Raw genomic sequence first — 27789 nt, 5'->3', positions numbered from 1 at the left:
CTTTTTTCTTTTTTTGGTAATGGAGTGCATATATTCCTTTATCAACAAAATTAATTTAAAGAGCAGAGACTGTGAATTAGCTACTGCCACTACAATTGTTCTTTCTCCTATCAGTATTAGATGTTACAGCCAGGCTGCCTCAGGGATCCCCGGGGTGCTCCAACATGAAAGATGTATGAAAACAGGGTGGCAAAGTAGTTACCATGGGAGGATGTATCGATCCACAAGTTCCAGTGGAGAGACAGAGATGGCTGGGAATTCTGGCAAAGAGGCTGATCCAATAACTGGACAGTGGGTATTAGGGATGGGCAGTGGTTTTGGGGTTATCCTAGGAGGTAAACGGAAACCAAACCTTAGAACAAACATCATTTAAAACGAATTTATTGAGTTCTCATAACTACCTCAAAAATAAGTATTATCCTCATTTAATAGATGAGCAATTAGACGGTGAACAGCCTGTCCAAAGTCACACACAAGTCAGGTGAAGCTACCCTACCATCAGACCCTAGGAGTCTTACTCCAGAGGCAGGCTTTTGGCATGCTTATAGGATATTGTCTTTGTGTAGCTTTTAGGGATCTTACTGCTATTTTTTATTCAGTTTTAAACTCTTGGTACCCTTGCTCAAAATAAGAACTCTTTATTGGAAATGGAGGTCCACTCTGTGCCAACGATTGCATTTGAAGCTGCGTTTGGTGATTTGAGAAGCTCCTTTATTCCCTATTTGTGGTTTCTCTAGTTTCACCTCTATTTTCTCTGGAAAAAGACTGCTTGGCGAAATCAAGACTTGTGAGCCCTCCTAGTGATCTTCTATGGCCATCAGCATTTTCAGTTAGGCATGACAGCTCAAGGAAGAAACATCTCGGCACATCTCCCGGCCTTCCAGACTCGGAACTTCGTGAACAGTAAACACGGTTTCATCTTAAGGACTTCTCTTATTTTGATGATCAATGTAGTTAAAAAAATATCAAATGCTGCCAGATCTGTCTCGGCCCCAGATGAATACATTTTGGGCAAATCCCTTTGGTACAGATAGAGTAAGTAGGTAAGGTTATAGCACAAGGGCAGAGCACGGACAGAACATATTCGACCAAGTGCCACCCAGATGCAAGTACATCTGGTTCCAGTATAAACTGGAAACTTCTTGGAGGAATGGCCCCCTCCTAGCAAGGCTCTACACTCTAGAATACTCGGAAGTCTCAGAAATTGGGAAAGGGCCGAGGTAGTAGTTAATTTAGTTTGTCCAACTAGGGACAATCAGTCAACAAATGGATATTTTCTTTTGAAATTATATTTTAATAAAGATATTTAAAGGCTTGAGATATTTTCAATCATTCTACTGCAATATAATGGTTAATTTTAAGAGCTCTGTGAGTTTGATTTGTATTTAAGATTTTTACAATCTATATATAGGTTGGTCTTTAATAACCATTTATACATTGCTTCTTTTTATATAGGTCATGTATTCTCCTGGGAGAGTAACAAGATTAGAAATAACAAATACAGTACAGAATAAATTAAAGTGCTTCAAACTGCATTATATAATTTCAGAAAATTGGTTTCACACTGAAACATTTAAATAAGAAAACCAACTGATTTAAGGAGGAAAAAAACCCCTAGTAGATGCACTTGAATCGCTATTGTTTAGCAAGTTTTATCCTCAGCAGTGCGGTGGTGGTCTATGTTCACAAAGCTTCAGCAATGTGGCAGTTCATTTGGGTCAGTGTGGATAAAATTATTATTTTTTTCTTTATTTTAAAAAGTTGACTTCATTCTCCTTGAAGATGATTAACATTTACTAGTCAAAATGTCAAAGGAGTATTGTAAAAGTAATTGTATTTTTATATATAATTCTCCAAACTCTTATATACAAAATGTTCTTATTACACACAGTGTAATAAATTCAGAGGCTGTTATGGGACAGGAGGTAGCAAAATTGGGCCCAATACTTTTCTAATTAGTTAGGATAATAAAAATTGGGGCTTGGTTTTCCTCTCCCAGCTAAATGAAGGCGATCTGGTGCTCTAGAGAGTCTGTTATTCTGGCTGGTTTTGTTTGTTTCTGTGAAGTTTAGCATCACTCTCCTTGTTTGGAGCCCTCAGGCCTTTTTCAATTTTTCTATTCGTGCATTAAAGGCCTCTTCCTGTATTCGCAGCTTTTCGTTTATCTTGGTCTGTGAAGACAATCATAAAAAAGTGGTTATGATGGAGCTATCTTTTGGTGCACATTGTCTTTGCGGTTTTGACATACTATAGTGCCTAAAGACACACATTATCCCTCACACACCTTCCTGTTTTGCAGACATAGCCGTGTTTCAGCCTGGAGTGATGTGATAACACTTTATCATATTTCTCTGCACATTCCCAATGTATAGCATGTCTGCTGTGAACAGGAAGTGGTATTTGGACAGCCATTTTTCACATAGCCTTGTGTTAGAAGATAGGCTAATTTATCTGCATTTTCAGACAGACTTTACCAATAAGCACCGAATCAGAATAACTGCTCTAGGCTCAGTTACTGCAGTGTTGTGGGTACTGCCACCCCTTTGCAATGGATGTTTTTGTCTCCTGTGTAATACATTCTAAATGAGATCCCGGAAGCCTTCTGTTGTGAAATAACAACACAAATAATTTCACAATTAGAATGATTCTCATAATTAAAGAGTATTCTTCACACATATCACTCTTGGAATTATGCCACTTTGTGGTACAGTTTTGGTAGAAAAAAGTAAGGAGTTGTTGACAGGTTTTAGTGTTTGCAATGGCTGTGATAGCATTTAGCTTCTGGCAGAGATATTCTGTGGACTAACATTGCTACCTGCATAATTCCAAAAATATTTTCACATTATCTGAACATTTGTAGCCCTGGAAATGTCTTCCTTTTTTCATGATGGGTTATAAAACTATGTATAGAGAAACCAGTGGTGGGGCATGGTAAAACTGGTGTTTTTGTTGAGGTGATTTAAAATAGTTGACAAGTGTATGAGAAGTAGTTCAGGTGATTTAAAATAGCTGACAAGTGTATGAAGAGTAGTTCATACATATAAATGTTAATAAGTAATTTGAAGTTTAAAATATTAATGTCTATAACCTAATTTGAGGACATCAGGGTAACTGTATTTTGAGAAATGTATTATTTTAGCTTATATAGAAGAAATTTTAAAAATCAAATACTGTTTTTGGTCCAGATATAACTTCATTCTTATTTCTTTATTTATAAATGTAATTATAATAGGTAGTTTTCAAAGGTTCACCTGGTTGCCTTATCTGATGAGATTTTCAGTTCAGAGTTGCTATTTCTGAAAAGATCACACTGGTGTCAATAATTCTGGGTTCTCGTGTGAATATCGATCTTTTTTGGCTCAAGTTTGATTATTAAGCCCTGGGGTCAAGTTTCGCCTCTAGCTTCTCATCTTTTCCTTTCTTGGTGGCTGGGTGAACGAGACAATGAGGGATGAACATGGTCCTCCGGGTTACAAAAGAACTGTCATATTTCAGGGGCCACTAATCCCCGCAGGCATAATTTTGGAAGAGCTGAAAGGAGCCAGGGTCTAGAAGTGTGGAGACCTAGGGATTAGTTTAGCTCTGTGGCCTTGGGCAAGCCACTCAACCACCTTTAGTTCTTATCTGAAAAGTTAAGTAGTTTAAAATTAAGTATGTTAAATTTCACGTATGTTAGCTTTTAAATTCATAATTCCAACTCCTAATTTTGTGATATATTCACCAACGTTATACTATTTCATTAATAGGATGTTGTGATATGTTTTAAAAATAGATTACTTCTGCTTCTTTATGGCATGCTATATATTAGACCATACAGGGAATGAAATGGTTTGAAGAAATGATCTTGTTACAATTCCAAAGGATCGGGAAGCACTGCTCTAACTAGACAATTGACTCTCCCCGCTTTCAATTAATGTATTCTATATCCACCAATAAGCTCATTTCTTTTCAACTAAGAACAGATGTATTATCATCTTCCAGCTTCTGTTTCACTGTCTCATCAAGGCTTTCACATTAACCTGGAGGTCTTTCTGGTATTTCACTGAGACAGAATTCACTGACACAAGTGTGTGCTCTGGGGAAAAGGCTCCTGAAGGTCAGGTGCACACCTGCTAGAGCTGACAGAGGGACATGTCTCAGATCTCTAGACCATGATGATAGGGCGCTAGATGACAAGACTCCCCATCTGGGCAAGAACAGGTTGTCATTGGTCTATGGTGTCTCCGTGTTAATCCTCAGAACACTGCTGACCAGACATGCTATCCTACAACCCCCAGGATAGGGCATGGTTCTACTTCCTTTTAGGAAAGAATGGAAAATCCATGACCTGAGTTCAATACCCTTTCAGTGATCACTCCTTGAGGTGATTTCCCACTCAGCTTTTCTAACCTGGAAATTCAAGCTGACCTAAAAATACCTATGGTCCCAAGATGGCAAACTTCCCTCAAGGTTTTCACATTATTTTGCCCTATTGCTTAGACAGGGCCAACAGCCAACATTTAATGTAAGAATTGAGTGCTAGCATTCATATTTCTCTGAAATATAATTCTTTAAATATATTAAGGTTTGCTCCATTGGGTATAATTTTTATTACACAACTCAGGGCCAAACTAATTTCACTTTGAATGTATCTTTAAAATTAAAATACCTAAACTATATAAGCTTAAAATGTTTGCTCTATTCAGTATAATTTTAATTAACATCTCAGGGCCAAGATAACTTCATTCTTAATAAATTTCTAAAATTATAAAGTGAGTCAATGGGAAAGTAAGTAGATTAACATAAAAAATTTAAGGATTCACACTATTGTCAGAAATTTCTGAATTACAGAAAGTGAAATATGCCTGTAACCATGCTGGAGGAGAAGCTCTGAAAAAACTACTTAAAACATGAATTCTCTACTGCCTTTTCCTACAAAAATTATAATAAGAGTATGATTTTTAAATAAAGGAGAAAAAACTATTGGAAAATGTAAAACATTTTACAAATAATAATTCATTAAATGTTCCTACAGCAAGTCAGTGTCTTCAGAAGGTTTATATACACTGACCACTGACAAGTGACTACCTTTGAAGAGCGATGAGACAGTTTTAAGAGCCAAGAACACTGGAAGGAGTTTCTAGAAGTGGAAAATAACTTACCCATCTAAAACAGGGGGAGAAATTTAGGTAAGCAGAGAGCAATTACCCGACTTGGAATTTGACCAAGACACAAGAGTAAACACTGAAAAAGTGCCACACCACTGGAGTATTAAAAACCAAAGTAGTCTGGTCATGATATTAGATGTTATGTGGTTTCTGTGGATAACACTGGAATTAGAACTAGAACCCAGTTCACAGCTCCCAATCAGGGCCTTTCATCAGTTTCTGACCCTGGAAACCCTGGACAAATGACAATCTTTCTGTGTCTCTAAGTTTTCAATTTATTTATCAGGTAAGTACCTGCCTAATTTGCATGGAGTTTACTAGGATTTTTGAGAGAAAATATATAAAGGGGTTTGCTATCTTGAAACACTGTATCAATCCACGTCACCATGCAATTTTATTGAAAAATTGGCAATAATTTGGCCCAGGCTAATGTCCATGAATCTACTTAACATGGAAGTGATCAAGGCACCTGAAAGATCTGTATCCCTCACCTCTGGCCCAAGTTCTTTCTATGCCTAATTACATTTAGATGAGCCAGCTAATGGACTTCCAAGCTCAGTAAAGATGGCTGCAGGCCAGTGGGACAATAACACACATAGCAATCATATTCTTTCTGCTATAGAGAGTAGTGATATAAATGCTGCAGGCCTTAATTAAAAATTTTTTTTTCAATGAATAGTTAAAAACATACTGCTCACTACATGGAACATGGCCTTGGTAAAGATGTTTTCAATTTTGGGGGCCTGCAAACAATTCTATTACTGTCTAGTAGTCCTCCGGTGATAATTTCAGAGCCGCAGGATCATAAAGGAGCCCAGGGCCATGATTATACATAAACTATATTTAGATGAAATGTTATCAAATCTAAAAAGGAGATATATTCTGAACTTAGCTTAGTTCAACTGCATTCTGCCCTTCTACACAGTAACCAGTTATTACATTCATAGGGTTGTTAACAATAAAGCTTTGCATAAAATGTGTCCTTTCACTATTTCTGGTAAACACTCAACACCCCTTATTAAGCCGAGGACTTTGGCTGATTCTGTTGGCATTGAATCATTAAATATTCATGTAAATAGCACATTAACATTTGATGATTAAACAACTAACAAGGTATGCTATTGCCAAGCTAATCTTTTGCTCCTTCTAAATTAGTTGTTACTACAGTGTGCTTTTTATATATAGTCTCATGTCCAGAGAACAACTAAATCTTTCCCTGAGATGCATTCATATTTTAAACATGCAGTATATTGTCCTACTGATTCATTGTTATTGCCACAAGAAATTATAAATCCTCTCAAAATATGGAAATCACTCATTTAATCATTTTGCCTAGGAAATGATGCAAGCCTTTGTGTTGATGTAGAAATGTTTTTTGTTTGTTTGTTTGTTTTTGGATGGGGAAAATACATTAAGCATAAAACTTAGCCAACTGATTCATCATTGGCAGTTGCTACTGAGATGGCTGTTGCCATCACCATTTTCATGCAGCCATTGGTTTCAGTGATAACACCATTAATATACATAGCCATTAGCTATTAGTGGTATGTGAAAAGGAGCAAACCATCTGAGAAGGAGTTCAAAGATATGAAAGCTTCTCTGTAGGAAGTCGGTGAAAGGTCTTAGCTAAGAATTATGGTCTGAGCTTTAGTGTTTACTATTTAGAAATGTCCTCCCATTACTCTTGCATGAGCAATTGCTTACAGTGTGACTGGGCACGAAGTCTTTATCATGTTATTTTTTGGGTCTCAATGCTGAATGATTTGTAAACTGATAACGCACCACACTATGTGCTGTTGGTGAATTTATTTTGTGATCTTACTGAGTCTTAGATGACTCAACTGAGAGTTATGTGGAGATGTTATATTGAACTCCTCCATCATCAGCATCACCCTGCTGGCAGAGCGTGGGTAGTGTTTATAGACATTAAGGTTGAGGTTGGCTAATTAACCAGTAATAAAGTAGGTGAGCACACTATCAAGGCTGAGTACCTGAATGCTGATCAAAATGTCATCTGTGACTTGACCCAGCACCAATTTTATATCTTCAATGGTGAAACCAACTAATGGATCAGTCTCTGAAGTGTCAGCTTCTGGCTGGGACTCTTCAGGGCCTTGTTCTTGATTCAACCCCTAGAATATTAAAAGTAAACAACACTCAAGTGATTTCTGGAGCCTTTACTGATAGTAAAGGCTTCTCTTGGATAGTTTTCTATCAGAAATGATGTCAATCTGGAAGGATTTTGATTTGACATTTTCCTGCATTTTCATTATTCATGAGCATCATGACATATCAAGAATTCTGCTTTTACCTACTCTGGGGAAAATGAAGGTGGAGATTGGGGAAGATGGAGTAGAAGTAATTAAAATTGCTGAACCACCCTCAGCTGGCCCACTTGTGAATCAATGCCAAAAGAAATATTTATATTTAGCTAGGAAAACTCAGAGGGAAAGAAGATAGAAGAGCATTTTGTTCTTCTTCTCCTATCCTCTAGAGAATATAATGCTCAGATAGGGTGAATTAAGAGACAAAAGGAAATATACCTTCATTTCCATATCCAGTATTGGAGGCGGCTCTATGAATGTTGAGTAAATATCAAATGAGATTCCTTCTTCTAGAGGATCAGGGAAAGGGTGACCTGCAGGCTTCACAACCTCTATCACTTGCTGGTGGGGAAGAGAAGAGCTGTATTATGACAAAGTCTTTGGTGAGTAATCACAATTTCAGGCAATATTTATAAAGTTCCAAGTCTATTATTTTTTAAGTGCCATCGCCTCTGAATTCTTGACGTCGCTGACCTCTTAGTTCTCTAGTGCTTTTTGTGTTCTGTGCCTGATAATTTGCGTTTTACTTTCACCCACTGTCTAATTTTTCTGTACCATGTAGTTTAGAACTTCATTTTGTACGGCCTTGATCTTGATTTGTTTCATGGGTCAGTGTCCCCTTCCTCCTGTCTACCAGCTCTCTGGAGATAGAGACCATGTTTTAGATCCTCTGTGCATCTTCTCCAGTTCTGGCAGAGGGTTTCGTGCTTAAAACACTCAATAACAGCCTAATGGTGATTGATATTACTAGTAGAGCATAGCTGTTCTTGGAAACAGTGGTGAAGTGGCCAAGAGAACCTGGTGAGGAGGACAATAAAGGCTCTAACGGTTAATGTATATAGCCAGCATACAGTAAATCAGAGAGGAGATTTGAAAAGTCAAGCAGAAACACCCAGGGCAAGGCAAGATGCCACTGTGAGCATTTTAATAATTCTGTGGCAAGAGTGCCAACCAGAGGAAGAGTGACGGGTGGTCAACAGTGGAAATGAAGAAATGAGTTAAAGAAGTCACCTTATGTGGTGTCCATCTCACCATGACTTGGGGGAGAGAGCGGAGATGAGGGTACTGATGGCATTAAACATCTGATGCATCTAAATGGTTCCTCTTGCTCTGATTTCATGTTTAAAAGGCAACATTCTGATAGTAATCTGTGCCTTCCCATCTCAGATGATCTATAGACACACCCAGTTGAGTGCTCTGATCTTCATGCCTGTTACATTCCTCATTGGAAATCAATAAATCCATGTTCTAGTTTTTTTAGTGAGGTCTTGGGAGCTTGTTTTTGTGGCCCTGAGATGAAGCCACCCACTGTATGCTGACAGTCTTTAAGCCTACAAGTTTTAAGACAAAAATCTAGAAATGTGTAAACTCACCAAATAATTACCATCCCATGGGGCCTGGAAACACCCTGAAATCATCATATTCATTTCTAACTTCTCTACAATATTTCAAATAAACTTACATGTTATAATACTTCATCTTTTACATATTAATATTTTTGATTTAGATAGGTTTTGGAATGAACTGGAGGCTAGGTTATTGCTTGGTCATAGCAATGTATTTTGCCTTGAATTCATATTACTAATTTTAATTTGATTTTATAGGAAGTTGCTGCGTAGTATAAATATATAGAAGGACTGAAGTGTCGTAACTTTACAGTCAAGGCAATTTGGAAATCAAGAGATTTAATGATTGTCTTAAGGTCAAATAATTACATGGTGACAGGGATGGAAGTTAAACCCTGGTGTGCTGGCTTTGTGGCTGATGCAGTTTTCAGTAAACTGTAATATGTCATCATGTTGGCACATTTGTGGCAACTAACTAACATTAGTTAGTTTCCCAATACTAACTGATATTATTAAGCAATTAATCTTTATTCTATTAGATGACATCATTACAGATTGTCTATCTTAAGTTGACTAAATGTTAATCGAAATAGAAGATCAAAAAAACTTATGAGAACAATCCTTTTCTCTCTTCACTTTCATAAGATACTGTTTTTTTTTCTGAAATGGGACATACAAGCATTTTCATCTTCCCACAAAATTATTTGTACCATTTTTTCACCACACTTCTTTTTTACCCTCCTGCACCTTATATTGCTCTTTATTTTACCAAGCTAGAAAAATGAAACTGCTAAATATATTTTAAATCCTCTGAAATATTATAGGTAAAATAAATAAGGTGTGTGTGTGTGTGTGTCCGTGTGTGTGTGTCTCTGTGTGTATATGTGTGTGTGTGTGTGTGTGTGTGTGTGTGTGTGTACTCCTCAGCTCCACATCATCATTTCTTTGGTGGAGTGAAGCTCCTATTTATCCCAAGAACCTGAAGCTCTGACTGAGAGTTGGGCTTTTCTTTTCCTTGATTTTTATGAGTGTAGCTCATACAGCTATTCATTTGATTTAATTCATGCACAAAAACTGGCAGTGAGAATTTCTTTACTTCAGGGTGTTTTGCATACTATCAATGAACCAAACCACAGCTACATTTTTCTCTTTCACAAAGAGTTACATTTGGCTACATTAGTAAGATACCGTAAGGGAAAGGAATGTCCCAATTTCAGATAAGGGTAAATATAAAGTCATTTCATTAGTAGTAAGAAGGTACACTGTCAAATACATAGTTTGAAATAAACATAGTGCCCAGAAGCATCATAGTGATTTTTTCCCCCATTAAGTAGTCTTTTTAAGAAACAAGTTGAAGGAAAATTAGAATCAATAATTGTGGTGAGAGCACGGAGCCAGCAAATATGTTTAAATGAAACCGTCTGATGCAATACTTTCTTTAAAAAATACAATTAGGCCTTTGTATTTTTTTTTAACAAAACCTCATGTTTTACAACATCACTGGTTCTGTAATAAAATCTATTTAAAACAGAAAGACATGGTCAGCTTTATTAAGTTAGATTTTCTGAAAGAACGTTATAATTTCCTCAAGTCTATGAATAGTTGAAGCAAATTAAATAAAGCTAGTTTTATAACTATTTTATACATTCCTGTAGAACTGTAATTGTCTCATATTTTTTCCTCAAAAGTATAATATGTTACCTCTTAAATCTTTAAAATAAAAACAGAAAAAGGATCAAGTATGTTTATTAAAAAAACACTCCTATTTGGGACTCTGATTTAGCAACCCCCTCTTTTAGTCTATAAGAGAATAGCACCCATAATCTTCAGATCAGAAAACAAAGAGAAAGACTTTAAGTGACTTGCCTGAGGCCTAATGCTGAGATTAAAAATCAGGAGTTTCTGATTATACACGTACATCATTTGGCCAAATGATTGGTTTTGCTTGACTTTCAAATACCTCCTAAATATTACTTTGAATGTAAAGCAATAAATGTGTTTCTCTTGCCATTTTTGAGTGCTTGCACACAAATGGATATAATAAAAACAATCATGTTGTTCCATGTGAATGCCATTTATATTTTTTCTGATAATGAGCAGACCATTTGAACTAAGGTGAGTACATTAAAAGCTCTAATAAAGAAGAGAATAGATTTCTAAACAGAATAATGAACTGTTAAGTGAACATACAATAAATAACATCTACAGATGTGGTCACTAGAAATTAGTTTTGCATAACTTACCAATATACATTTCCCCCAGATGTTATCTGTTACATGAAAATTAAGTTAGTTATAGTGTTCATTAAGTGCACATTGCATTAGTGTTATTTAATATGGTTTATAATCTGAGTTTAGTTGCATTGTGCCATGGTATTTAAAGAATATCAAGTAAATGGCTTTTTGGCATAATTTAATACTCATAAGTACAAAATTTCATCACCAAACATTATGTAGCTTTAAAAACATCCAAGATCTTTACTTACAAGCCAAATGAAATCACTAGAGCTCTTTTAATAATTTACATATTCAGTATGAAATGGACATTTATCATGGGAATAAATGATAGGAATTTTGAACCTCCTGGAACTAAAGACAGGGTGAGTTTAGGTCTGAAAAATACTTATAAGAATTAGAATCTGCTTCTAGATCTTACTGTGTCTGAGAAGAAGTATAAAGATTTTATCTGAAAATTGTGTTACTGCATGTTTTCTTTTTCTACTTTATGTGTTAACATTGGTAGCATTAACTGTAGTTTATTGTTTTCTTATTTTTTTGTTTATTGTTATTTATGATTGTTTTTCTTTGAAAAGAGTGTAGGTGATTTGTGGGTACTGTTTGTATCACTGAAACCTATGATTAAGATGGCAATTATTAACTTATTACATTTAGTTATTAGGTTATTCAAAATATTTAAAATGCCATTGAGATGACAACTTTTTACTGTTTTGAATGACAGAAAACAAGATAAATCTGTTAAACTCTTTTTGAGCTATAGACACATAAAAACTGGTATGCTTCAAAAAGACACTTATTTGGAATTGTCAGATGATGACTTCATATGTAAATCAAAACTTACTACAAACTGTCAAAGTTTCAGGAAGAAAACTTTATGGCAAACTTCTCCCAATACTAACTAAGGAAAAAAAAGCACAAAACTTCCTGTAATGTTTTAACTATTTTCTCTCCTTGAAAAAAAGGCACTACTCATTTGCAAGTCTAATTAAGAAGTACTGTGTCATTTTGGAAAATTTTAACACAAATTGTAACCCATTGCCCACAATATACTACACATAAAGCAACAACACATGAATGCCACCTGAAAAATGCAATCAACCCTAGTAATGTCATACTGAAGCCATAAATTTAAAATCAAAAGAGGAAATTCAAACGCTGAGATTATCAGAGAAACTAAAATTAATCCATTTCTAAAGTGTTTTTCTTTTGTGTTCAGGCCATTTCAAACTTCTTAACATAAATGTAGAAGATCAATTCTGCTACAAGAGTCCTCCTCCCGCTTTGCATTTTTGACTTGGAAATAAATTCACAAATGCAGCACATTAATTTTCTTTCCTATGCTTAATATGCAGTATTTACGTTTTGAAAGGTTCAAAATGTTGCCAGGCTTCTGCAGGGTATGAATAGACATCTAATAGCAACTTCTATTTTTATCCACAGCATACTGGTAGTTTGAACATTTATAACTTCATAGAGCTCTGAGACCATCAGATTCACAAGTTAATCACCTAGACAGTGAACGGTAACACAGTACAAGTGAGGACAGGAAATGAAGATTACCCCGTCCAGCTGAAGCTGCAAAGAGGAATTTAAGTTGGCGGGCCCCAGTAAACCAATTTGCAATCTGGCTAGGGCACTCCAGTTAACACCTTGTGCCCATTTTATTTGTATCTCTTGATTTGATATTGTTTAACATGGGCTTGATATTTTTTTTTAAAAAAGTTAGATAGTTAAACTGATTCCAGAGCATTTAAGACATCTTTAGTATTTCTAAGTGTACTTCTGCATAAGAAAACACTATAATTTGAAAAGAAACACTATAATTTGAAAAGAAATTGAGTACTCCTAACTTAATGACCTCAGACAACAAAACCCTCTCTAATGAATTTGAAAAAGGATATCTTCTTGTAATGTAAATACAATTTAACAGGAAAAGATGTTTTGATCTGGCTCTGGTGGAAACACTTCGTGAAAGCTAGAACAGTACTTCAGATACCCAGAGTTTCTAAAGATGGCAATAATGTGGAAGATAGACCACTGAATGATAGGCTTTAGACTTGGCTCTATTCCTAATTGTGTGATGCTAAGAAATCCCTAGGCCTCAGTTTATTTATCTGTAAAAGGAAGGTAATGATAATCGCTACCTGGCTACTTCATCGAATTGTTTCAGGGTACAAATTAGATAATGTGGGTAAAAATGTTGGGAGTTCTTCAAAGGGAAAGTATTATTAAACCCAAAGGTGTATTATTATTATCATTTATAATTACTGTTATTATTGAAAGGATCATCTTTCTAATGGCAGCACTGGAAGACAGATTAGAGTAGCCATGCTGGGGATACTGGTTCATGCTATTTCTATATTTAATTGTTAACATCGCCCAAGCAATCCAATTAACTCAGAAGAATTTGTCAATGAGGACATGTCATCACCCTGTTTCCATATAGTCTCAATTTTTAAACTCTCAAACATATATCCAATGCCCTTTGATTTGACGAATTCCTTGGATCCAAACAACTTCTCCTTTGGGACTAGCATGACATAATTAGGTAGGTAGGCGGCCTGGTCAGGACTCCTGCAAACCACCTCATTTAGAAAAGGAGAGTGTTTATGCCCAACTTCCAAAATGAGAAAACCTGCTTCTCCCCTCCCCCAAAATTTCTCACTCTTTTTATCTTTTGTTTTTCAGCATCCTATGTGGCCTGTGGTTTCCCAGATTGAGTTCAATTCAAAAAAGATTTCCTTTAACAAATTTCGTCAAAAGCAAAGTTAGGGCAAACTTTCAACATGTCTTTCTTGGGAAAATTGAAATACCAGAGCTCTTACAACTACTAAGTTCAACACTGTACTTAGTTTTGATTCTTGGATTGACCTTATCTTGCAACTTCCTCAGGGTGAGAGACTGAAAATACGGTTGGTTCCACTAAAAACAGTTAGAAAATAACTAATTCTTTTCAAAAATATCTTCTAGAAGCCACTCAGGATATATTTGTTTAGCTTACTAAGTTATACTCTAAAAGGCATATCCTTGAACTCAGAATAAAGTATTTCAAACAGTTCTGATCATGGGTGAATTTTTGTTTGGTTTCATCTAGGGTGTTCTATTTAAATTTGAGGTTTTTAGTATTTAAAATTGAGGAAATACTCTAAATTATCTCTTGTTTTAAGAATTAGGAAATTAGGTATCAGTTAGAATAATGAGTTATGCAATTATCTTTGTGGAGAGCCTATTTTGAATTATGAAATATAAACTTAAAATTTTGATTTTATAAATGTTGCATTTTAATTACATCTTATGGTAGCTTATATGAAGATTAAGCTATTTCATGGCTTTTATACTTGATAATACTCTTTTTGAACAAGCACCTGTAATTTGCAGAAATTATAAGAGACTACAAATCATAATAGTTAGAAGAGAAAATACAGTGGAAGAACCCTAAGTCCTTGGTTCTTGTCTTTCTCTTTTCATGGACTTCCTGTTATTTTCCCAATTTAAGTTATCTGAGTAAAAGGAGGTTGAAACTATTTGGATAAATCTATACATGTAATTTACTTAACTTCAAAGTATATGGATTGAACTGCACTTCAGCCCTGAAGACATCAGTTGAAAGGAAAAGAAATCTTAAAACTATATTGAAATTTATTTCATTTAGAAATATAAAGCTTTTTTGGCTTAAACTAGAATGTTTGTAAGTGCTATGAAATATTTAGAGAAGTCAACATAATATTATTATTCCTGACCTCTTAGACCCAAGATGTCTATTTTAAGTAATCTGACATTAAAAATGTGCTGACAAATATAGATTAAAAAACAACACAGGAAGTTGTAAATCAGTTGGTAAGCCTTAGCATCAAGGAAATAGGAGACCACGAAAATATACTCATTTACTTTAGTCAACCTCAACCTTAATTTTTAACTAAAGAAAATTTGCAGAAGGCATAATGTTTATATTTTGGATATTTTATTCATAGTTTGTATGTTTCCTTTTTCTCCAGTGGGCTCATAAATTATTACAAGGAAACATGTTGTCACAGCTATAAATATTTCCCTCTCTGCTTAGCTCCCGCCACCTCCCTCGCCCCTCCTTTTCAAAATCTACACTAACTGATTCTGTAACTGTATTAGGCACTCTCTGGTCAGCAGGGCAGGATTTTCTTGCTTCAGAGGAAACTGCTGTTGATTACACTTATGTGCTCAGCATTCTACAAACAGGGCTCTTTTCAGGAAGCACCCAAGCCCTTCCTTCCATGCAGGGCAGCCCTTGTTATGTACACAGGGGTGTCATTGTTTCAGTGACCTAAGAGGCATGTCTTCCCCTGCAAGGAACAGCTCTAGGTACCCTAAAGTTCTGAGGCTTTTCATGGAATCTGAATTCTTGGAAATTAACTACGAAACTGACTTTGTGGACAATGGCGTATATGGCAATAGAATTTTATCAGAAAAGATCTTTCACCTATAAGCTGTAAATCATGCTAGTTTAGTTAAAAACAAACAAACTGAAATAACAGCAACTCTGAAAAATTTAGGTGGTATCTGTATTCCAGATTTGAATGTTTTAGAAATCTGGATTTTTTTTCCCCCTTAAATGTGTAGTCAGTGTCCTAGACTGGCTCTGCCACTCAGTAGAGAGTATGTCTGAGATGTGGTTTCTTTATTTGTAAAATTAGGGGGTTGGACTAGGTCATCTCTAGTCTAGTTACAGATGTTCTATCCTATGTTACTATATTTCAAGTGGTTTTTTCTCTATTTATACAAGACTCACAGTCGCCAGCCTATACAGAACCTTAGATTCAGTATTTTTATGTCATGATGTAGAAGAATATTTGGATTACACACTCAGTACTTACTGGAATCTTAGACAGGCTGAAGCTTGTCCATTTATTTCTACTTAATTATCTTCTCCAAACCCGCTCCTCCTCCATTTGTTTTCTCTCTCAATGGCGTCACCAGCTTCTTGGTTACCAGACTCAAAATCTTGAGGTTGTCTTCAGTTGTTAACTCTCCCTTGTCCCTAACATTAAATCAGTCACAAAACGTGTTGGGGGCACCTCCGTGATGTCTGCCAGACCTGCTCCCTTCTTTTTCATGACAATGCCCATTGGGTAGGCTTTGGGTCCAAGTTCTTGCCTTAGAGATCTTGAGCTCCAGCCATACTGGACTACTTGGCTTGTGCCCAATATGCACAGTGCCTGGCATACAGTGGGTGCTCAATAAATATTTATTATAAGAAAAAAAAAAAGCATAGATGGAGGTGCTTTCCCAGCCAGGGTCTTGCCTGTGTTACCTCCTCTGCTGGGAGGGCATTTCTCCCTCATCCCTGTCAGCTGATATTCCATCTGGGCTTCCAGTCCAGCTCATTCACCTCAGTGACCTTCTTCTTGTGCTTCAGAGTATTTGCTTGTTCTTCTTATGGTATGTGTTACATTGTACCCTGAATTACAGCCGTGGATGAGTGATCTCCCACCACTTCATGGAAACTTCCTGAGGGCAGGGACCATGTCTTACTGATCATGAGACCCCAGATCAGGTCTTTGTAGGCAGGAGGCATTCATTAGGTGTTGAGTCTTCCGTTAGGGTAACCATTAATTTAAAATTTTTCAGGGCTGCCAGTCTGATCAGCTCCGATTCAGTTTAAAAAGTGTGTCCTGAAAAATGATACCACTTCGAGAAGCCAACCTAATGGTTTATTGTTGCATCAGGGCAATGCTTGTATTTCTCAGTTGATGAATGGAGCCCTAGAGTATTTGTTTGATTAGCACAATGCCAAACAACTAAACGGCTTTTCACAGACTGGACTGTATTGCTTAAACTGACTAATAGTTGCCTCATAGACAAAGAGCAGTTTAAAATTCTAAAGAATTCCTCAGAGATACCGCTCCCCCCATGTAGTTCCTGATGGGAGTAACATCAGACAACTGTTAGACTTTCTGAGTTGCCTGACTCTAGGGGCCATGATTCACATTGCTCTCCATGGGTTGTCTGCTGGCACCCTCGACCCCCAAAACAATGTGAATGGTACCCATTGGACTTGTGGCAGTCCTGGCCACCACCAGGAAGATGCACATTGATGAAGAAAAAAAGCAGCTCTCATTCATAGGGAACTTGCTCTGAGCTTGGCATTGGGCTAATTAGAAAGCACATTACAAATATTAGGTCCTTCAATTCACACTACGCTGTGAGGAGAGGTTTTATTGATCTCATTTTTTGGTGAAGAACCTAAAGTTCAAAGAGGTTAAGTAACTTGGTCAAGGTCACATAGTTAGAGAATGTGGAATTCCCTCAGAACTTGAACCCAGATCTATTTGACTCCAAAGTCCATGTACCCAATGCTTAGGGGCAAGTGAAACCCCACTGGTTCTTTATGGATTCCCCCAAAATGTTTCTCTCCAGTTTATAAGTGAGGAAATAGAAGTTCAGAAAAGTAAAATGATATATGCTTACTAGAAAGCATAAGCATCTGAAAGCATAAGTTCTCAGGGCATTTCAGAAAGAGAATGTGTTCACTGGTTCCTCACAGCACCACAGTGCATTGTTCCAAAATAAGTTAACAAAAGTAAGGCATGGAGGATTGAACTTTTTTTTTTAAGATGGCAAAATATAAAAAGCATTTGGTTTATAAAGAAATCTGAGAACGTGCTTAATTCATCTGAGTAAAGAGGAAAGTCTAGGAGCATCAGTTTGCTTTTGGTGACTAAAACTGCATGTTCCTGATCAAATAGCAATTTGTCCTATTTGTTGTAATTGTAATTACTGTTTTCATTGGAATCACAGTTGTCTTTTTTCTTCTAGGAACAGGCATGCAGAAAAACAACCAATAACCTAGATAGTTAAAAAACACATTGAGAAATGGGTATGGCTGTGTGAATAAATCTCTTGGGATTATTCTTCCACCATGTGCTGTAATGTACTTTAAATCCATTTCCATATTTCTAATTAACACTTAGCTCCGAAAAACTTTCTGGAGGCCATTTACATCACAAATGGGGAAAAAAACAAATTTGCTTTATCAGAAAATTGACTATAGACTATTTTGGTGGCTTTTATTATTTTTACATTTTAATGATTAAAATTAAATATAGCCCAGTGACTCACGACAGAAGACAGTGAAATAATTTTCATGACTGATATAATTTTAAAGTCAACCTGGGTGAATAAGATATTAGGTCTGTTGTGGACGACTTTCATTGTCCATCCTGCGGCTCTAGTTTCTGATCAGTTCCAACCATTTCATAAAAAGAATTAGACAGCTGTGCCAAGTTACTTTTCTAGCACAAACCCATGGTGCTTTGGCTTTATCTCAACAGCTGTCCTATAGGGACTATATAGTGCTGCTTCTGTCCTGCAGATTTTAGGCCCCTATTTTCATAGTTTGAATCTTTCATTTCTTTGAGTGAGAAACAGAGAATGCACAAATATTATTTTAAAATCCTTTGCAGCAAAAAAACCTATGTCATCTGCTACATTGAAAACACTGTCATTGTCACAAGCAAAAGGCATAACTGCAGCTCTCTGAGGATGCTTATTCATCCATCGTCCCCCAGCAAGGGTCGCTGTCCTCATCTGAAACATGGGGATAACACTAGTTACCCACTGCATGCGTTTTTGTGAGGATTAAATCAACGTGTGTAGAGCACTTACACAGTGCCTGGCATGTCGGAAGAGCTTAAAAGTGTGAAGCTTGTCCCCGGTGGCGCAGTGGTTGAGAGTCCGCCTGCCAATGCAGGGGACGCAGGTCCGTGCCCCGGTCTGGGAGGATCCCACATGCCGCGGAGCGGGCCCGTGGGCCATGGCCGCTGAGCCTGCGCGTCCGGAGCCTGTGCTCCACAACGGGAGAGGCCACAACAGTGAGAGGCCCGCGTACCAAAAAAAAAGAAAAAAAAAAAAAAGTGTGAAGCTTGTTTTTATTTTTAGATGTTCATGTCACATATTTAAGTCTACAATAAACAAAGCCTAAACAAGGCTCTTTGAGGGTAGGGACTTGGTCTGTTTTGTTGTTTTGTTCCCTACTTGAATGCCTGGCAGGTGACTGATAAACAGTGGGAAAGTAATAAATATTTATTGAATAATTGAATGTAGGAGATCACTGTGGTCTCATATGGTCAGTAAATCATTCTATTACTATTTCCCCCTGTTATATAGTCTATTGACATAGAGGGTGCCAAAGTTTATGAAATTTTTTTCTGTATCTCTCCCCTGCCCTCCCACTATGACCTATAACTCAGGCTGCTCCTCATCTGGGTGTCCAGCTTGGCTCCTTGACTTTACATTTTCCTGCAATGCTAATGGTTAGATTCTTCCAGGGGGTGTCCATGGAATTATGCAAAATGAATAGATTGTGGTGGTAAGACCAGAATACTAGGATGAGTGTAGCCTGTTTTCTGATGAGGAAATTATTAAGGCCAGGAAAACCCTTGAAGGATCGTTCTGGTTTTCACACTTGTATGAACACAGCCTTGGTATGAGGGGTTGCTAATGAAGCCAGAGAATCTGGCCCAGCATGTTAATTTACTCGATCCAGGGAACTTCCTGGTATTTATACATGAACTCTGTACATTAGGCAACTGATATTTAGATGAGAAAATCAGAAAACAGCACGTGCTATAATATAGTGCTTCAATAGGTTGTAATATAAATCGATTTTAACAAAGCTAACATCATTTAAGTAATCAAAAACAAGCAAGGACAATGAGCTACTGTTTCAAAATTCTGCTAGATATAAGAAACCAGAACTAAACCCTTTCAAATAATAAAGGTACATTGCAAAACTAAGTCATAGTATTAATTAGGTTAGTCTAATTATTCAGTCTACAACTAGGCCTTAACAGATTCAGGATTGGAGTATCATTGGAAACATCAGCCCATTGATTATCATCATTGCCCTAGGAGAAGATGAAGGTTTTACCTCTGAAGGATTTGGAGTTCAAGGCATGTCCGGAAGAACACATAGAGTATCAAAGTGTTATGAAAAGACATATTCTATTTCTGTAGCTTCTGTTTTGTTTTTTCTTTTAAATTTTATTTATTTATTTTTTAGCTGCGTTGGGTCTTTGTTGCTGCACACGGGCTTTCTCTAGTTGCGGTGAGTGGACTTCTCATCTAGGTGGCTTCTCTTGTTGTGGAGCACAGGCTCTAGGCACACGGGCTTCAGAAGTTGTGGCACACGAGCTCAGTAGTTGTGGCACATGGGCTCAGTAGTTGTGGCTTGCGGGCTCTAGAGTGCAGGCTCAGTAGTTGTGGCACACGGGCCTAGTTGCTCCACGGCATGTGGGATCTTCCCGGACCAGGGCTTGAACCCGTGTTCCGTGCATTGGCAGGCAGATTCTTAACCACCATGCCACCAGAGAAGTCTCTGTAGCCTCTGTTTGTATTTGAAAATTTTATTCTCGTTCGGCTCAGCAGTGATGGTAAATACTAAGAAATGACTGGGAAGATAATCTTTTACAGTAATTCTTTATTCCAAAAAATACCATTTTCCTTACAATTTATTGGTTTGTTTACTTGCTTATTGGTAAATAATTGGATACAGAAATATAGCATTGTAACTAACTTATTCCTTTGTCAGATCAATTTTTCTACTGGTATATCATAAGACATTTTATTATTTTAACGAGAATTTTTAAAAAGTGTTTGCTGTTATATCTCTGAACTTCACCATCTCACTAGCATCTGTCAGATTTAATCAACTACAGGACTACCATATAAAGATTACCTTATCAGAAAAAGTGTCACCTTGTGAGCTTAGGTGTGAGAATTGCAAAATAAAGCTGAACTACACTAACAACTGTTGTGCTAATTTATTGTAAATTATGTTTTTTTGTTTGCAGAGATAAGACATGAGAAGTGTTTCTATTTAAACTCATTTCCTATTATTTTAACATAAATACCAAACAGCTCAACAACAAAAAAAGTGAGAACATAGACTATTCCTTAAATAGGTTCTGGTGACAGTGAAATTTATTTTCTAAGCTATCGGTACCAGTCATGTCACACTGTTCTAGGTGCAGAATCAGACAGCACAATTAAGACAAAACATGGATGCTTAGAATGCTAAATGGAAATTGCCGATTGTCATGTGAAGAGTGATGATTTATAGGATATGAACTGGAAATAACTGCATAGCAAGCTGGTCTACAACAAAGCTTTAATTCACTGGGCTGACACTGTAAACTCATAATGTGTCGACCTGGCACCAGCCATGATAGATTACGGCTGTTCAGAACGCACAAGCATGTCCCTTTAATGAGCATTCTGGGAACCGTAGTTCAGATGACCCCAGTAAAAACAACTATAATGGTTTTAACCAAGCTGGTTCTCTAAGAAATGAAAAAATCATGATGAGTCATTATATTATTAAAATTCAGAACTAGTTGGCAATGAATCACATGAAGTTATCATCTTTAAATCATCAGAGTATAAATTGGGTCCTATAAAGTACCATGAGTCTCAACGTATTTTTAACAAGATGAACCTCTTATATAAGCAAGATTTTATTATTATATTTATTATTATTATTATTAAGACTAGAGTGGAATTTAGTGCTCATAAAAGTGAAGGGGTAATGTTGCTAGCTTGAGCCAGAAAGAGTATAGGCCTGTATTTGTCGACTGCTTTATGTAGCCCTGCCAGTAAATTTCGACCATTCTTGTTCTTATGAGTCAATGCCAAACATGGGAATTTGTATGATTCTTAAAAAAATGTATTAGCGGATAGGCCTGTGGTAAGAGGACCCCAAATCTATTTTTTTTAACCTAAACTGGAAGTTGAACTCTAGTCTCGAGAACCAGTTGTAGGTCAACCCAACTATTTCATACTCCCGACCCCTTTAAAAAAAAAATACATTGGATCTTCCAAAGAAATAGAGTGGAAATATCATTTAAGAGAAAAGTAAAAAGCCATTTTGCTGGCTTTGCTCTGATTTTCCGCTAGTAAGCTTCATGCTGTACCAGATCACATTTAAAAGAAGTTTTGCTTCTTGTGTAAGATTTAGATTTCAGTTCAATTCAATTGATCTGGATGCATTCCATCCAGGCAGCCCCATCACAGGCAGGATTTCTGCTCTCACAGGAGTCAGTCTGAAGGTGGAGTTGGAAGGCAGGGGATACAAACACCTGTACAATCAATTATAATGATATGTGAAAATGGCTACAGTTAGGTTAGAAGAGAAGACTATTGGGTTAGTCACACTTTATTTAGCTGACGACAGAATGACTGAATGATGTGCCGGTTAGGGAATAAGCCAAAGACAAGAGCAGAGAAGGGAAGGGCATGGTGGAGTATGTAGGTGGACACCACGTCAGCTAGCTACTCTTCATAATAATCACCCAAAGGCAGAGGAGTAAGTGGCATTAAACCACCTTCATATGAAAACATGTTAAAATAAACTTGGCTCTTGAAGAAATTGAGCATAATTGCTAATTACTGATAAAGACTACTTTAATAATAAAGAAGAACAGAACAAATACTATTGTTGGTTGATGGTTATTTTTGCTTAAAATGTTTACAGTTGGAGGGACACAAATAGACCTCTGGTCACAGATTATGAAAAACACATTTGATAGCTAAATATAAAAAAATCCAAACATTAATAACTACTGACATTTATGTAGCCCTTTCCTCCCAAAGCCCTGGACAAACATTACTGACTATATATATACACAAGAATAGCACTGAAATACTGCTACTCTTGCAAATGCCTAGATACTAATCCAAGACAAAAGTAGCAAATGGCTGATCTACTTAAATATAGGTCTGCAGAATATAGGTGTGCATTTAGAAATAAAAACTCAGACCACAGCACCTCCCTTCCAAAATGTTTACCATATTTTATTTCAACTTTATTGAATTACTGGGCTTTTCAAACTCCATTCTCTTAGTAAGACACTTAAGGTTCTGTATTTATTCTTAGATGCTGGTTTATGATTGTTGTACGGCAGTGAATACCAGGGCTAATGGCGCCTCCTTTCTGAGGACATCAGCTCTGACTCTTCAGTGCCTCCTAGTGTGAGGAGGGCTGATAGGCCAGTGCAACACAGGAGTGCCTCCTACGGAAGGGCTAGTTTTGTTTCACCACGAACCAAGATTGTTATTAGTTATCTGAGAAGAACTATCTGGCTCAAACAAGTTTCATTTATGAAATATTAGATTAAATGAACTGGTGCTGGGCTGCTTGGTGACACTGATTGAAAAGATGCCATGTTTGTTGTTACTTGAACAAAATGTAAATTACACAGCAATAATCATTTTTAAAGACCAGAAAACGTTTAATGTACACTCTTAGGGCTCTTACTGTAAAATATTATTTTATTGCATCCTCAATTTCATTGCATTCTGGCAATGACAGGAATATAATTTAAATTTCTTGATGTTTCCTTTAACAATGTTGTATTTTGGAAATTTTCGATTCAGGGATTATTACAAATCACTTGCTTTAAATTTTAACATTCCTTTCTCCTCTATAAATCCTATATATCTTCAAAAGTTCAGCTAAACTCCCAGGTCCTCCTTAAAACTTTCATAATTTTTTCAGCAAGTAAGGCACTCTATGTTTTTAAAACTCTCAATTATACAATCATTTTTAGTGTGCCTTTACTAAGTATGCACTATAAACCATCACTGTCTAAGCCCTGGGTATTCAGGGATGATCATGAAATATTCCTCTACTTTCAAGGAGGTCACAATCTAGAGTGTGCATGGGGGTCTTGGTAGGGGTGACATACAAGATAACTTGCAGAGTGAAATAATTGCTAGAAGTATATGTAGGGTGTTCTAGAAGTAGAGAGGAAAGACAGCTACTTCATTCTGGTGGGAGGCAAGAGAGGAAGAGATTCAGGGAAACTGTAAAGGGGAGAGGGTACCTGTATTAAGTTTTGAAGGATAAATAGGAGTCAGCATGCAGATGTGGTTGACAGAGAGAGAGAATCCCATACAGAAAGACAGACAGACATTACAGACAGGGAAAGTGCATGTTCAAAAGCATAGGGAGTAGGAGAGCATTACAGGACAGGAGATGCACGTGGTGTTGGTGAAAGTTGGGGTCAAGTAGGCCTAGGTTTAGTTCCGGCTCGCACATTTAAGTCATTTAATTTCCTATAAGCCTTAGGTTTTCCATCTGTCACATGGGGCAAGTAACCTTCTGACTGACAGTCATCCAATTGGTAGAGCCCATTTTCTTGGGGATTTTGTGGGAACATATATCAAAGAGTCAAAAATGAGAACAATGGAAATAAGAGTTATCATGTTAAAGTCTAACAATGACAAAATGAAATTTTGTTTGAGGGGTGCTAATGTTTTAAATATTTAAATGTTGTAAAGGTTTTAAATTTAAAATGTGATTTATAGTCTTTTAGAGTAAATCATGTCTAGAAGCAAGTGTATATTTGTTTTTTGCTATAGCTACACTGAAATGATGCAGAAAAAAATAAAAAAGAAATCAAGGGATTTATTTTCCATATGTCCAAATAATATCCAGCAATTTTTAAAACAAGTTTAGCGGGCCTCCCTGGTGGCGCAAGTGGTTGAGAGTCCGCCTGCCGATACAGGGGATACGGGTTCGTGCCCCGGTCTGGGAGGATCCCATATGCCGCGGAGCGGCTGGGCCCGTGAGCCATGGCCGCTGAGCCTGCGCGTCCGGATCCTGTGCTCCGCAACGGGGGAGGCCACAACAGTGAGAGCCCCGCATACCGCAAAAAAAAACAAGTTTAGCAAAAGTTAGAACGATGTATTTCCCTCATCATTTGCTGAGGGGAAGGCTGCTTGATTAATGTAATTAAAGGGTCGCTTGTAACTCAAGACTCAAAAAAATAAATTTGGCCTTATTGCTTTACTTCCAACTGGTGGTTTTCCTAGTGTGATTTTTGAGCTAAAATCTGTGGCTGCTTGTTCATGACACACGAATTGTTTTAGCACATCCTTTCCCCTGCTGTGCATATGATTAAGAAAGCGGAGGTTAAACAGTGCACCAAAGAATTGGGTAAATTCATTCTATTTTTGCTCACAGTGCCTTTTAGTCCCCCTCCCCCTATTTGGGACTGGAAGAGTTCAGAAACCTATTATCTCCTCCTGAAATTATTTAAGGTATGTTCTTAGGCTGAAAATGTAACTTCTCTCTATTAACGTCTTCTAGTACACTGATTTTGTGGTGGCTGTGCTGTAGATATTATCTGTATTGGCAAGAAAACCAAATGCAAGTGCATCCTAGCATTATTGAGTGCTCATGTATGCTAGGCACTGCGATAAGCATTTGCATACATTGTTCTATTTTTACTTGTGATAATCCTATTCTTATTTTCAGATGAGGAACAAGAGGCTCTGAGAGGTTATGCTATGGTTCAAAGAGCCCACAATTAGCAGGTGACAGAACTAAGGTGCTAACCCTGGTCTATTCCATTCTAAACCTGGGTTCTTAGAGATTTGCATTTTTTTTGTAGGTAGAGTTTGATTTAAAAGATTTAAAAATAGCTCTGGTAAAGCATCTTGCATATAGTTGGTGCAACACATGTTAAATTCAGTTGAGTGAAAATTTTATGCTCACGAGTGCAAAGAAGAGTCAGTTGTTGCCCTCTTTGAATTTATAGTCTAATGTAGGCATGACTACAGTATAAGGTATAAGCAGCATGGAAAGGCAGTGTAGTACAGTGAGGAAATCAGGACAAACTCAACATGTCTGAAAGAGCTCTATATTTCTTCCCTTAAACCTGTTCCTTCTCCAGGCTTCCAGGTAATGGTGCTAATATCCACCCAACTGTTCAAATCAGAATCGGGGGGGTGGGAGGCTGGGTGCACAGCATCCTTGGTTCCTCCCTTTCCCTCACCCTTTACATCCAATGCTTCAGCCACTCCTGCCAGATCTGCTCTGAAATATATTTGGAATCTACTTCTCCCTACCTTTCCTGCCACCTCCCTTTCCAAGCCACCCAGACTGGAGCCATCATCTTCTCATTCGTCTCCCTTCTCTGCCTACCCAGTCAGAACCAGGTACAAGGAGAAGCCAGAGCAGGCTTTGTGGAGCCTAAAGCTAAATTATGAAAAAAATCATGTATACAAGTGAATGTATAGAAATCACACAAGTGAATACATAGAATGATTAAGGAATTAACAACAAATTAGATATATTAAAAAGCTGACAAATTCCACAAGTATCACAAAATTTTAAAATAAGTTAAAAATTGTCAACTGCTTGACCTATATCTATAATACATTTCACTTTATTTCTTGGGCTTCATACTCCAACCAGCTCTTCATATGACAAACATTTTGTAATATTATTTTCCACAGAGAGACTAGAAAGATTACTTAGGCTTTCCTCTAGCTTGGTTAATAGAAATTGTTATTATTATTGATATAGTTTAGAAAAATTTCAGCTTCACAACTCATTATTGGTAATATCATGTGCATTTTAGGATTGATGTCAAATTTCAAAAAACCTGTGGCAAGTTTCCTCCATATACGAACTGTAAGACTTAAGGTTCTTTTCAGGTTCTCTTAGGCAGTGAACAATTTAAAATAATCTTACTCCTTATAAAGATGGCACTCATTAACCAATTTGTGTCAATGTCTCCACTGTAGAGTAATATTATACATTTGATGTTATCTTCAATGATATTAGTATTTTTTGTAAAAAGGCAAGAAATTAAAATCTTTTTACAACGTGTTCATGTGATTCACTCCTCTTCACTAACTGGACTATCAAGCAATCTAGCCTATTCATTGCTTCTATTTAAAAGAGAAGTAGATAAACTGAACTTCAACAAAATTAAAAACTTTTGTGCCTCTTACTGAATTACTACTTTTGCTATGATCTGAATTTGGGGGGGGGGGTTACAATTTACTCACTGGTGTCAGATAATTTCTATTGATTTAATTTCTCCTCTGCATTGCTCTTATTTCATATTCTACTATATTTTGAATTTTCTCAGTTCTTTAATAAATCAATTTAAAAATGACAAAAGAAGGTTCTCTGAATATAAGTCTAAATCAGAAGTTGCAATTTCTCAATTGTTGAACTAAAACATTCCAAAAGTCTGCCCAAATTACAGTTAAAATGATATATTCAAAATTTGTTGAATAAAATGTTTGCATTTCATTTGCACTTGGGTTTTTATTCCAGGTCTTCAAAAATATATTTGCATTCTTAAAATGTCATTTAACTCCTATTACAAGACTTAAATAACTTTTTACATAGCTGATGACTATTAGAATTTTCCATAGACTAGCTTCTTCCTCCATACATTTCAAACCTGGTTTCTCCACCACTACTCACACATGTCCAGGACCTGGCCCTAAAGGACACACTCAGATCACAATATGACCTTGTATCATGATGCAACCTTGTATCATGATGTCACAGTGGATGGTAGAAGCCACACTTGCACTAAGATGGCTAGATAAAGACTATTATATAAGAGTTCTCTCTCCCAGTTCAATCTACTTTCTAATGTACTTGTTTAGCCATAAATCTCCAACTGTCTGTAGGAAGTTTATATTTTGTCATTCTACTATCACATTAAATTTAATATATTTAACACTAAACTTGTCACCACAACCCTTAATATCATTATGAAAATTGTCTTTTCTAATTATGTCAATGGCACAATTACTGGTTTTTTTTTTGAATTTCATCATGCTTTTAATGCACACTGACAATTTTTTAAATTTGGAAGGCAGGAAACATTTTTACAACTGAATAATTATTAGTGAACATTAATTTTTATATGAAGGTAATACACAATCATTAAAG

General features: G+C 36.7%; 1 protein-coding gene across 1 annotated transcript in view; it reads right to left on the bottom strand.

The window, feature by feature from the left end:
* Positions 1-418: 418 nt before the first annotated feature.
* Positions 419-27789, bottom strand: part of CABCOCO1 (ciliary associated calcium binding coiled-coil 1) — a 127260-nt gene continuing 99889 nt past the window's right edge. The window contains exons 6-8 of the mRNA XM_060090384.1: positions 7691-7813; positions 7139-7279; positions 419-2171 (exon numbers count right to left, since the gene is read on the bottom strand). Of these exons, the coding sequence (XP_059946367.1) occupies positions 2097-2171; positions 7139-7279; positions 7691-7813 (339 nt within the window). The 3' untranslated portion in view covers positions 419-2096. The remainder of the gene's footprint in view (positions 2172-7138; positions 7280-7690; positions 7814-27789) is intronic.

The sequence above is a fragment of the Mesoplodon densirostris genome, chromosome 1, assembly GCF_025265405.1.
Source record: "Mesoplodon densirostris isolate mMesDen1 chromosome 1, mMesDen1 primary haplotype, whole genome shotgun sequence".
NCBI classification, from domain to species: domain Eukaryota; kingdom Metazoa; phylum Chordata; class Mammalia; order Artiodactyla; family Ziphiidae; genus Mesoplodon; species Mesoplodon densirostris.
The sequence above is the reverse complement of the archived record's forward strand: the minus strand, read 5'-3'. Positions and strand labels throughout refer to the sequence as shown.